Consider the following 12,344-nt stretch of genomic DNA (forward strand, 5'->3'; position numbering starts at 1 on the left):
TTATCCTCCCGCGACCGACGCAGTCTCGGATCACTAATTAGACATCGACTATAGTGTTTGGGTCCACTGAACTATGCCCCTGTTTGATACGAAGCATTCATAGCACCCCAGCTCGGACTATTATGTCTTGTACGCGGACAGGCCAAATCACTGAAGAGTATACCACGTTGTGAGTGATGTGTCTCCAATGACGCAAATTGGAACAATAGCATTGATGATTGTGCAAACTCGTAGCTTGGTTCGAGACTATCGCGCCATAGCTGGAGCAGGTACTTCGTCTTATCCGCGACCTATATCGCGTTCTAGATGTCGAATCTCTGACTTGTTCCCATGTTCAATGTAGCAGTATTCCTATACGACATAATTATCACCACAGGGGAAGAAATACGGTGCTTTTGGGGACGCAAAGTGACCGGGGCCGCCATCTTGTTCTGGATGAACAAGTACATGACGATCCTTTTCCTGGCGTGGAATTTTGGGTCGGAGTTTGCTCCATCGAAAGAAGTGAGCATGTGCTCTCTAGGCCCCCATACTGACAGTGGCTAACTGTATGACGGCACAGCTGTGAGCTGAATGCTTCTCCTCAGAGCCTCGGGACTGAGCGCTGCGCAGGTGTGCTGTCTCGGCAAAAGGAGGTGTCGCTGTGGATGCCTTCCTTTTCCTTATCCCAGCAGGTAAGCGCTACATATATCGCGATTCAATCGGTAACAAATGTTTGTGCTTTGAGCTTTCACCGCAATCCGTGTTCATGCCCTACGGAGGAGCTTCTTCCTTTCCTCCATTGCCTTCGCCATGTCTATGGTGCCTGCTGGAGTCAACATTGTAAGATTGTTTCATAGCTTCTAAACTGCCGGTGTCCTCCTTCAACACTCATACAGGGTCAGGCGACCTTCTGGTTCGGGGTGACGGGCAAGATCATCTGTCCCATTGGATGTACGCAATTCAACAATACTTCTGCGGCGCTTTCGAAGACGTCAGTCAAGTCGTTCAAGGCCACCTAAATGTTGTATATTCGTATGTTTCCTTTATCTTGTCGTACCTGTCAAAGCATACACACCCTCCCGACGTCCGCCCTTCCTTTTGGTATAGATCACTGCTTATATCTTCTGATCGCTGCCATGCCCGCCTCGGCAGTATCTTACGCATACGTAACAGCCCATATACGCGAGACCTCACCGCACCGTTCATACTTCGAATGCTGAGCAGTTCCATTCGTTCATTGTACAGCTTCTCTCTTGGCTTGACATTTATACTGACGAATCTTGTATAGGGCTCGGTCTGACTCGGACGTGTTCCAGATGTAAGATTCACAATCACCATCACGCAGTATTTGCCTATGTTTTGACACTTCTTCTTGCTAGTTGGTATAATATCCCGCTCATGCTTCGTTATTGCACACTGCCTCGCCATCGGTGCAACGTGGTTCACACTGGTCCGGCCCCGGGACATCTGCCATGGGGTCGTGCTCAAGCGCTCTCTCTCAAGCGTCTTCTTGACGGACGGTGAGCGCCTGAGTAGACATGGATTGCTGCTGATCTGCATTCTGACTTGTTTACACTCAGGCACTGTCTATTTCTTGTGCGTTGGAGGCCTTGGAGCTGTATTGCATTTTATATATCGATTGTTTAGGACCTTTGTTGTCCTCAACTGCCTGCAACTCATTTATACGCTACTCTCGGTAAGCAGCGTCCAAGAGCATAACCGGCATGATTGAATGTTGAACATCCAGTGCTAATGCTCCTTGAAAGCCTGATGTCTTAGCCCTGAAAAACACCTCTGCTATGGCTAATTTCGTAGTCCCGTATGGAATCATTGGCATTCATCCACTCTTCCGCCGTACTGACCTGTCACTGGCCCCTTCGTTTCCCTGGCCAAATATGCAGACTATCCGCAGTGCTCGTCTCGCGCTTCCTCCTGCATCTACAATCCGCCAGTCTCCGAGCCGTCGGTTCCGTGGCTTCTTCGCAGGCTTTGTCGGCGTACTTCGATGGCTTCACATCATTCGAGAGAGTGGCTGGCTCGCTTGGAGCCTCAATTCGCCCCGAGGACTACCTTGCCCAGGAGGGTGAGTGGGATGAGGGGGCTGAGAGCGACGTTGCGGACAGAGAGTAAGGAAAAGTGAGTGAGACATCCTGAGACTAGTTCATTTCACGATCAGGATTGCCGTATTGATATGGGTGCTGTAGTTGCCAGCCTTCCGAGCACTATCGAACTACTAGAAATTGGGATATGTGGATAAGCGAGCGAATCTTTTGTCGCCATCAATGCTGTCTCGTCGTATTGTGTAGATTGATGTTACCCCTGTTCACGTAACCAAGATGTCACACGCACTGCGTGAGACCCGAGTAGGTTGTATGATCACTGGGTACCCTGCATGGCGTAGCAGGTACCGACAATTTGTAGTCCCGGCCAATATCGTGCTGGCGACTCGTCCAATATGAAACACGTCCTCTCACGCTACAACCATTCGCCGAAAAGAGAGCGTTCATGGACTCGCTACGTCCATCTCATTCTGTTGGACAATAGGGCTTTCCTGCATATACAATGCCAGTGGCGGGCGGGCTTGCCGCTCTGCGCGCTTCCATCGATGTTCCTCCGCTTTTCTCACGCCCTCCCGCTTCCCACTCTGGTGCAACATGATCGACATTTCATGCTTGTTTCGACTGTCGCCAGCCCTCCCAGGCTGCTGATTGCTCTCTTGCAATTGCATCTCTTGCCTCTGCATACACAAGCCGCCATGGTGAGAACAGCGTCTTCGTACTTTCCAGAGCCGTGGTAGGTGCAGACGCTGCACACCCTCGAGACGCGGACCACCCGACGCCCAATGCCATCGGCTGGAAGAGTAATTGGTAGGGAGGCAGTTCGTTGGATTAAAAAGCAAGGCTGGGCCTCAGAGTGGGATTGCTGAGGCGAATGCAAAATGAGAGGATGGGTCTTGGGCTATGGGCCTGTTTCGGGCGTACTAGAGAGGTAATGGTTGAGTACTATGCGGATGCGATGCTGCTATGAATGGTGTCAAGGTGCTCACCCTCACGGTCATCACAGAAGAGACCCACTGGGGTTGTTCATGGTGGAGTCTGGCGGGGACTCTGGAAAACAACATGAGGTCTGGGACGCTCGCTAGCGCAGGGTGTATACATATATAACCTGTGCGTCCTCGTTAACAATCCTTCTTCTGCTGTGTGTTCCCCAGTGCTACTGGTCGACGGTCGTGTGCATGGGGTTAGAGATGTCTGTACCAGTCTGTGGTCAGATTCGATGAACATCTGCATCTACATGTCGCCAGCGTAGTGGTGAGTCATATCCGTTTGCTCCTGTGAGCATTGCTGACATTGTCTATTGGCCGCGGAGTCATGGATAGTCGCTCTGTAACATTTGCGCGCGCGAACTGCTTATCGGCGCGAAAGCCCTAAGAGGTCGCTTCCTTCCGCTATGAACCATCAGTCTCGCTGCGTGTTTAGCAGACCGCTTGCATGCTGCGATACGCTGGCTTATGGGCCAACCACAACGCTGAACCGATGACACGGAGGTTTACCACTGCGGTACTGATTGCCGGTCTGCGCTTGGTGAATATGCGCCTATTTCTAATCAGAGCTGGATGTGGTCCAGGTGGCCTGTCTAGGTACGCCCTGTTATCGCGCTACGCTCATCGTTTCGAGCAGGTGAGTATGATGATTACCGTGCGACAAGTCAACCCGATCGGCATTGGAGCTCAGATCACCTTCGGCGGCATACAACGCGGAGAAAGCATCGTTGACTCTATCTACCTTGTCTATGAAGCCTGGCGGCTCAGCCCTTAAGGGTTTCGGCCCCTCTGGCGCCTGTTCTTCTACAGTTTCGGGGATACGACGCCGTCGTCCTGAACATTCGCTGGCCACGACCTCTGACAAGGGTCCGGAGACGCGTGAAGCAGTGTCTTGCTCTGATAATCATATATCTTTCTAGCTCTGTCCTGCGTTCGTCTTCGCCCTCTCTCTCTATCCTGCGGTGCCAGTCGAGGACCTTCTCTCCTGCCTTTGGACTTTGCCCATCTCGGGCCCTGGAGAACTTCTGCTATGGTGTCCGGCTTACTTTTGCTGTACCTCATCGCGCAGTGCTCCCTGCTCTCCCATGCAGTGACAGTGTACGATCCCGCGGGCGCCGAGCAACCCACTGGGTCGTCGGGCTCGGCCGCGCCTGGAGCAACACTGGGGAACATCGGATGGATCAGCGCGCTGAATGCGTACAACAATGTTCGGCTTCAGGCGCCTCCGCTGCCGAGTCCAATGCCGGCGACGTCGTTCGCGCTAACCCTGACGAGCCAGGCGCAGCACATGGCCGGGTTGTCGATCCCGCAGAGGGGCGATTTCTTTGGGTTTTCGATCGAGATGTCGGTGGTGGAACAAGTCAGTGAGTGGAAGACGATCAGTTGTATGTGTATGAATCGTCCGCTCACCCCCAATTGACCGTGTGTGACGCAGTTGGGAAGAACGCGTGCGTACGACAAACTCTTCTCAGATGATTATCAAGCGTTCAAGTCTAGGGCTGCAGATCTTTCATCCAGGTCCCTTTCCTCAACCTGCTTGCCACGCTCGCAGACCGAGCAATCGACGTGCGCATCCGCGTCGGAGGGAACACCCAGGAAATGGCGTCGCTCGTTAGCAGTCTGCCGGACAACGCGATGATAACGAAGGACAACAGCGCTATCGCCGGCCCCGTCAGTACCGTACGTCGACAATGCTTGCGATCATCCTATGTTTCCCGAGTCCCTGATTCACGACGATTCTCGCGACGCAGGGTCAGACGCCTACGTTGGACTACACGAGCGAGCTGCTCTACCTGCTCGCGAACGTATCGTCCCTTGTAAATGCCAAATGGTATCTCGGCATTCCGATGAACGATACGACGCACCTCCGTTTGCAGATCGCTGAGCTGGGAGACGCTATTTTGGGCGATAACGTGCTCGGGTACCAGGTCGGGAACGAGCCGGACCTCTACGCGTCGTAAGTCGGAGCGCTATCAAATCGCCTGGCCTAGTCTAGGAACTAACACACGAGGTAGCCATCAGCGTCGGCCCGAGGGGTACGATGTCCAGGACTACTCCGACGAGTTCGGAGTAATGGTAAATGGGATACACGACGACAAGCAGATCAAGAACGCCAACAAGCTCGTCGCTCCTAGTCTCCAGGGCACCTGGAAGGCCGAAGACCTCTGGGCAACTGGCTACCTCGATGCATACTCCACCTCCATTGGCGTTATAGCTATGGAGCAGTGCGTAAGATCTCTACCATGCCGCGACGCCACTACTTGATGCTCGTTGTGTGCTCCAGCTATCCAGACCAGAACTGCGCGGCTGAGTTCCCTGACGGTGGCTTCGGGCCCGTCAAGGATCCCCAGGCGGTCTTCCCAAACTATCTCACCCATGCCTCCGGCCAGCAGATCGTTCAGCCGTATCTTAATACTGCCGGCATCGCTCAGCAGCTTGGAAAGGAGTTCATGATGTTCGAGACGAACACCGCTTCCTGTGGAGGGTTCCCGGGCGTCAGTGATAGCTTCGCGTCTGCGCTGTGGGCTGTAGACTACGGTCTGCAAATGGCGTACAGCAACTTCACTGGTGCGCTGTTGCACGTTGGTGGTCAGAACGTCTCCTATAATGTAAGCTTCGATCTCTTGGTGCTTGCGTAGTGGCTCATCATCGCTGCATAGCCGTTTACTCGTGAGTACATCCGATCACGCTGTTTAATCCGATTACGCACACTTGCATCGCACAGCTCCGCCAACCAACCTATCGTTATTTGAGAGTTGGACGGTCGGCCCGGTGATGTACGCCACGCTATTCGTGGCGGAAGCCATTGGGACTAGCAACACGTCTCGGGTGGTAGATCTCCGTGCCAATGGCGGAAACGACTTTACCCCTGCGTATGCGATCTACGAGAACGACGCGCTCGCGCGGATTGCTTTGGTGAACTTCATGAACGAGCAGGACGGCTTCGGCAGCTACAACGTGACGATCTCTGTCGGCGGGGACGCAGTGGGAGAGGCAAACGCTGCGCCTACGCAGGTCCAAGTGAAGCAAGTTTCCATTCGACGGTGTCCGGTGGGTATCTTGCTGACAATCTGGCAGATATCTGCTTGCCCCGTCTGTGAGTGACAAGGACCAGGTCACCTGGGCGAATCAGGTATGTAGACAATGCGCTCCACTTCGGCGGGTCGGTCAATCATCCATCCCGGCAGACGTTCGGAGGCCGTTTCGCTGCTGATGGCCGTCTTTCCGGTACCGAGGTGGTCCAAACTGTCACCTGCAACCAGGCTACGAACTCCTGCCTCATAAACGTGCCTGCTCCCGGAGCGGCGCTCGTCTTCCTTTCGAGCGATGCACAAGCTCAGGAGAACCCCAAGGCGACCCACACGTATTCGACCACTGCGGTCACCAACCCAGTGGCGACTGAGACGGTCAACCCGACTGCGCTCGCGAACAGCAATGGGAACAGCGGTACATTCCCACTTGCAGGGACAAGCAAGGGAGGTGCCAATGGCGCGAATCATCACTTCACTTCTCTGTCTGTCAGCTGGCTCTCGGTCTTGCTTGGGATTGTATTCCGTCTTTGGTGATGTGGACTCCGCACGCGATATAATGTGGTCGCGAGATGGACGCTTTACTGTACGTTGCGTGCTAGTTTCGGACTTCACTGACAAGCCAACATTACGATATTGAATGCACTTATTGACCGGATCACACATCTAGGGCTGTTTGCCTGCCGGATTGAATTCTGTTGATGCAAGTAAGCGTCACTGCGGTCTTGTAGTCCGACGATCTATGGTGGGTTGATACAACTCTGTGTCCTTGACAACGTTGACTTATGGAATGCTCACCTAGAGGACTGGTATGCAAGTCGAGGAGTCATGGGCTCATCGGTCATGCTCGCGGCGCTTGCTGCAGAGCACCTCTCCTGTGGCGGGCTTGCTAAGGAGATACGATGCGACCTGGGGACTTCGATGTCCCTCCGGTCGCTGTCGGGTACATTGTGACAGCGTACTGAACGAGTATCGGCTGCTACTGAAGCCATCACGCGCATTATGGTTGTCGGTACCTCGGTGTTGAGAGTATCCCGAGTCAGGGATAAGGTTCTGAAAGACACAATGGCGTCCTCGCTCATGATAGCCTACACAGCTTGGCTTCTTCCACAGCGGTTGGGGGGCAGGCTTCCCTCACCTTCTCCCGTCGGAGACACGCCGTGGTCTTGTCAATGTCGACGTCAGCCTTCGGAGTTGGACGCCGTTCAGAGAGGAATGTATCTGGCGAACTGACGATCTACGCGCGTAACGAAACCAGTGTAGGCCAACGTGATCTCCCGGGCGCATGTTCTTTCTTGGATTCGAGTCATCAAGATAGTGTACGAGTGGTGGATGAAGTCACGAGGTAACGAGAGGTGCTTCACCTCATCCTCATTGTGGTTGTGGACATTTAGACTGTGACGTTCGACCTCATACATCTATCATGCAAGCTACAATGGTGATACTTCTTCACTGCTACCGTTACGCGCTTCCATCTACAGGTACTTCTGGAACCATTCCACAGTAGCCTTAAAAGCACCCTCCTTGCCCGCCTTGACCTCCGGCTTGCTCTGCGGCCAAAAGTGAGATCAAGTCCGGCATGGTGAGTCCATGGTTTACGTACCAGGTCACCACGGACCGCGAAGCCGTGGACGCAACCAGGCCAATACGTGCGCTGATAGCCAGGCGCGAACTTGCCATCGCCCAAGATCTCGTCCGCGACCTTCTGCGACTTGATGGGGAACTGCTGGTCGACTTCGCAGGAGTTGATGAGAAGCGGCGCCTTCGCGACCTCAAAATACTTCTGCAGGTCATCGGGTGTCTTGAGGATGGACGGGTGGGAGACCGCCACGACTTGGACGTCGCCCGTGAAGGCGAGATCGAAGGCGAGACGACCGCCGTAGCAGTAACCGGTAGCGGCGAACTTGGTGACGCCCTCAGCCTTGAGGGCGTCGATGACCGAGCGGACGATGGTGTTGGCCCTCGATGGGGGATGGCGGGAGATCCAAGCCCCGAAGTCGAAGGTCACACCGGGCTCAAAAGCATTCACGGGGGCGGGCTCGCCGTCGAAGACGTCGGGCGCGACGACCTTGTAGCCGTTGCGCGCGAAGTCATCGATCAGGAGCTATTGGTTCATCTTCGCATGAGCAGGGTCGTTGTCATCTCAAATGGGAAATTGTCGCTGACCAGGTTATTTTCGAGCTTGAGACCGAAGGCATCAGCAAGGTATAAGACGACCTTATCCTTTGGGTAGTCTCCTTCCGGAATGGCTACATAAGACTCAATCCCACCGATCGTCTGGGTGGTACCTGAGCATGGACGTCAGAGTGGGCAACGGCATTCTTAGGCAAACCACAGGCGTAGGCCGGCTACATACCCTCCGGAGTACCCTCGTGGCGAACACCTGTGTATTGACCGAAGGTCAGACTCGATCGACGATCATTTTGTATGTAGCTCAGAGAACTCACCCTTGAAGCAGTCGGCGCAGAGAGACATGGTGAAGGTTTATCAGGCGTTGAGATGCTTGCAGAGTGCAGCGATGGGTCCGTATGTTGACTGACTGTTATTGCTTGGGACTGAACGGGCTATATATACTGCGTCATCGATAAGACTTGTGTCCCACCCAGTTATCCGCACCCTCTCGGACTCCGAGAGGCTGCCGGCGAAGCCGGTTAGGGTTCGGGTTTGCTTAGGATTACGGTACGAATGGCGAGTCCTCTTCGCGGAAGCATTACTAAAACACTTGATATTGTGTTCAGCATGAGGAAATTCTCTTGTTGTGAATAGAAGAACTGCTCTCGTTTGAGGTTGACTACAATCAGAACGATGCTTTAGACAGTTTGAGTGTATATAGCACGGCAATCCTGCAAGGTTTAGTTTTGTTGGCAAGCGTCTAGCGGAGCTCCAATACGTGCAGACAACTACTCATCGATAACATTCCGGCGAGCGCTAGACGAGAATGTTCCTCATGATTGGATAATCCCACCCAATAGGAGGCGCACCCAATGGGTATACGTATGTACACACGAGACAAGGCTAGAGAAGTATAGCTTACCATGTTGACTATAGTCATTGCACGGAACGACACCGACGGAAGCGTGGAAACAGGTCCCAGGATCAAGACATATCGGATGAAAGCTCCGATCTGCGACTGCCACGGATTTCTTGTGCATTTACTGGATGTCATGCAAAGATGTCGTGCTGGACACAGGTAGACAGCTGATCGGGGACTTCGGTAGCAAGATCAGAAGTATGAACGGGTTCAGATGTATGCAGCAAACAGAACAGATTCGAAATCAACTGAGAAGGCACCAGGTGCTATCACCGTATCTGACCTCAGGCCCTCTGGTGTCTTAGTAAAGGTTCCCATGAGCCTGAGTAAGATACTGCGGCGACCAGTGGGTAAGTGGCATGCCCGAAACAGGGGAGAGGACAGTAAATCAGCAAGCACTCCAGCGCATGCTCTTAATCAGCGTTCTCCAGAGCAGCCAAGAGCACAGGCGAAAGTCGCAGCTGACTCTTCCTAGCAAGATGGTCCCGTAGAGGATACTGCGCCTGATTGTCGGTCAGTCAGCGCCCTATAGGACAACCATTGAGGATAAAGTTCAACTATGCGCACCCTAGTATGGCATAGGATAGGCGATATTTATGGCCAGATCAGAGACGTTGTGCTGTTGGTGCGCGATCGGTCTACTCACAATGTCGAGTACCGTGTGTTGCGAGTCAAATTTGACCCGTGCAACAAAAAGGCCGCAGAAACCCTGGAAACTACCGACAGCCAGCTCGAGAGAATGGATATGAGCCGACCCACGGATTCTTACCTGTGCCACGGCCGTACACCGTCACGAACGACGAGGATTCTGGCCGTGCTTGCAGCGGTGGAGAAGCATGTTGCTTCAACGTGGGAGCAGGTAGTTTTGATTGAGTCGTATTCACCATCAGGCAATCTTGACTAGTTATTATCTGAGTGGTCTTTCTGTACGAGCAAGTGATCCCCACTGGAGAAACATTCAATCTTCTGGGGACGGAAGGTGATCAGTGCAGCCATTCTGTCTGGGTGAGAGAGTACCTCACGCAGCCATGCTCCACTTGCTACACTTCTCCTCGAACTTCAACGGCTCTGAGGCGGTAGTATTGATGAGGCATGAGACCCTGCGTGGACATCCGCACGCGCATAGATTGTGACTTCGCCCAATGTCGCTTGGTGAACGGCTGAGAACTCTCCAGGCGATGTCAGCCGTGCTCAAGCCTACAGCGTGGGGTGACGTTAGCTGGAAGGTCCCGACGACGGACAGCGACGATGGTGGAGGTCATATTAAATCTGCAAGCGACGTTTGCGCATGATATGGGTGATCGGGTCTATGTGGAGTGGGCGCTCGCGCATCTACTTGCGACAAATCTTCAAATTTGAACTATGAGACAAAAGTGATCACGATTTGTGCATCGTTAAGGAGTTGAAGGCGAATATGCTGCTAAGGACGAGGTAGGTGCTGGACAGCAGGACGCGATCGCCGATCGGGCCTGCTTTGGCGCGCTTGTATTACGACAAGTATATGGAAGGCGCCTGAGAGCGTCTTGACTCGCCTGGTTGCCCCCTTGTAAATGTTTTCGAAAAGCTCTGTTACAACAACCTGTAATTGATGGTCTACTCACATCTTCGTGAACTGGGAAACTTCAGGATTTACAGGACAATCCCACGTCGCACGTCACCTCTAGTACACACACCCCTTCTTCCTTCTTCCCCTCACTACACTCGATGGCGACAACGAGTATGAACCGCCACACCCTGTGCACTTGTTCAATGTGCACAGAGCTCGACCCCATAGGGCAGTGGATCCCCACCACAACGTCCTTGAGCCATGAGAGGATGGCGCGGAGGATGAATTCTCCATTTTATCAGCGCGGACGAGGTCGAGCCACCGTTACTGGATCTCGCGCCCGCCGTGACACGCTACGAGGCGGCCGCGGTGCCACATCGAATTTGTTACGAGGCAGTCGTGGTCGTCCGCCCACGCGGTCAGGCGCCGTTTCTATCCCTTCTAGCGTCCCCGCCAGCATACCAACGAAGCGCGTCCGAACCACGTCTCCCCTAAACACCCTTCTCAGGGACGAAGCCCTGGAGTCATCGACAACGCCTTTTGATGACCTCGTGCCAGCGGATATCGACTATCTCATCGATGGCCCAACCGGCCCACTTGGCGTCGAGGACCTGCAAGACCTGACAAAGGTAAGCGTCAGTGCATATATGCGTCGCAGTGGCTTCGTTTTTGACGGATACTATTCGTATAGAACTTTCCGCATAGCGCAGACCTTCTGCTCGATGGAGGAGACGATGCGCCAATGCGCCAGGCGACGATATCTGATGAGCGCGCCCAGCTCAATACCTCGGAGGCTCAGCCTTGAGGTTCCCTTTCAGCATGCCCGTTCCCTTGGTCTCTACGATGACCCGGATGATCTGGACGCATTGCAGCTGCTCGCCGAAGACTTATGCCCGCAACAGGTTGACATGGAGCCGGAGGTAGACGACGTCAATTCTGTTTCCATCAGCCGTGATGAAGACGTCAAACCTCTCGTGAGCGACAGAGAAGTATACGGTAGACCGATGACCCCCGTTCCGCCTTATACCTCGCATGTCTACATCAGAGTGTATATGTATCTACGGCCAGTACAGTCACGAGTCCGCTTACGATACTCTATATAGCCTTGTGTAGTGTTCCACACGACTGTCACTCCCGTACACATACTGCCAAATCATACATTATCCCTCGCTAGTCAGATAGCCATCGATTCCACGGGGATATTACATATCAATTTAGGAGACAAATGAGAAGCAAGGGTTCCCTACGGATATGCACGGAAAGCATGCACAATCTCAGCTATGGTTTACAGGTCCTCCCCAGACTCGCGTAAGCTAGCAATGCTCAAAGCGCAGGTATAGAGATACATCGGACTGACATTTATGTGTCACTCTCCAGTTCCGAAGCGGAGGGACCCGCGACATTGGTGGTTCGGCGTCGACAACCTAGCGTGTCCCCAGTGGTCATACCGCACCCGATATGTTTGGTTCGCCTTCCATCATCAGGACGCGAAGCGCAATATCCTGCAGTCCAGCTAGAGAATCACAGTCATCAGCCAAGACGGAAGGAAGGAGGTTTCCGGCGGACGGACAACGGGCCCGAGGCTGCAGTTCAGTACGCTGGGCTGAGCCCTCAGCGCACGCATGGCACTGTCGACGGCCCCCGACAGATTCTTCGATCCCTGGGTCCAGAGATGGCTCGAAGAATCTGCAACGTCCGACAACGCCATCGAGC

The 12,344-nt window shown here is 53.7% G+C and overlaps 5 protein-coding genes across 5 annotated transcripts; 4 read left to right on the forward strand and 1 right to left on the reverse strand.

Annotated features, from left to right (window-relative positions):
- Positions 1-330: 330 nt before the first annotated feature.
- Positions 331-546, forward strand: DICSQDRAFT_63639 (uncharacterized protein; the record flags this gene model as incomplete). Its single annotated transcript, XM_007367111.1, has 1 exon — positions 331-546. The coding sequence occupies one exon, from the start codon at positions 331-333 to the stop codon at positions 544-546; it is 216 nt and encodes a 71-aa protein (XP_007367173.1).
- A 246-nt stretch (positions 547-792) lies between these two features.
- DICSQDRAFT_171444 (uncharacterized protein) lies at positions 793-1,001 on the forward strand (the record flags this gene model as incomplete). Its single annotated transcript, XM_007367112.1, has 2 exons — positions 793-822; positions 879-1,001. The coding sequence occupies 2 exons, from the start codon at positions 793-795 to the stop codon at positions 999-1,001; spliced, it is 153 nt and encodes a 50-aa protein (XP_007367174.1).
- Positions 1,002-3,986: 2,985 nt separating this feature from the next.
- Positions 3,987-7,049, forward strand: DICSQDRAFT_88404 (uncharacterized protein). Its single transcript, XM_007367113.1, has 12 exons — positions 3,987-4,389; positions 4,461-4,473; positions 4,531-4,705; positions 4,777-4,982; positions 5,041-5,250; positions 5,310-5,634; positions 5,686-5,695; positions 5,751-6,069; positions 6,104-6,158; positions 6,214-6,640; positions 6,725-6,799; positions 6,857-7,049. The coding sequence occupies exons 1-10, from the start codon at positions 4,056-4,058 to the stop codon at positions 6,589-6,591; spliced, it is 2,025 nt and encodes a 674-aa protein (XP_007367175.1). The 5' UTR covers positions 3,987-4,055; the 3' UTR covers positions 6,592-6,640; positions 6,725-6,799; positions 6,857-7,049.
- A 339-nt stretch (positions 7,050-7,388) lies between these two features.
- DICSQDRAFT_88408 (alpha/beta-hydrolase) lies at positions 7,389-8,558 on the reverse strand. Its single transcript, XM_007367114.1, has 5 exons — positions 8,502-8,558; positions 8,411-8,437; positions 8,221-8,342; positions 7,658-8,158; positions 7,389-7,604 (listed from the first exon to the last, which is right to left on the reverse strand). Exons 1-5 carry the CDS (start codon positions 8,527-8,529, stop codon positions 7,530-7,532), a joined length of 753 nt encoding a protein of 250 aa, XP_007367176.1. The 5' UTR covers positions 8,530-8,558; the 3' UTR covers positions 7,389-7,529.
- Positions 8,559-10,642: 2,084 nt separating this feature from the next.
- DICSQDRAFT_181558 (uncharacterized protein) lies at positions 10,643-11,436 on the forward strand (the record flags this gene model as incomplete). Its single annotated transcript, XM_007367115.1, has 2 exons — positions 10,643-11,260; positions 11,323-11,436. Exons 1-2 carry the CDS (start codon positions 10,790-10,792, stop codon positions 11,434-11,436), a joined length of 585 nt encoding a protein of 194 aa, XP_007367177.1. The 5' UTR covers positions 10,643-10,789.
- Positions 11,437-12,344: the final 908 nt, after the last annotated feature.

The sequence above is a fragment of the Dichomitus squalens genome, assembly GCF_000275845.1.
Source record: "Dichomitus squalens LYAD-421 SS1 unplaced genomic scaffold DICSQscaffold_22, whole genome shotgun sequence".
Lineage (NCBI taxonomy): Eukaryota > Fungi > Basidiomycota > Agaricomycetes > Polyporales > Polyporaceae > Dichomitus > Dichomitus squalens.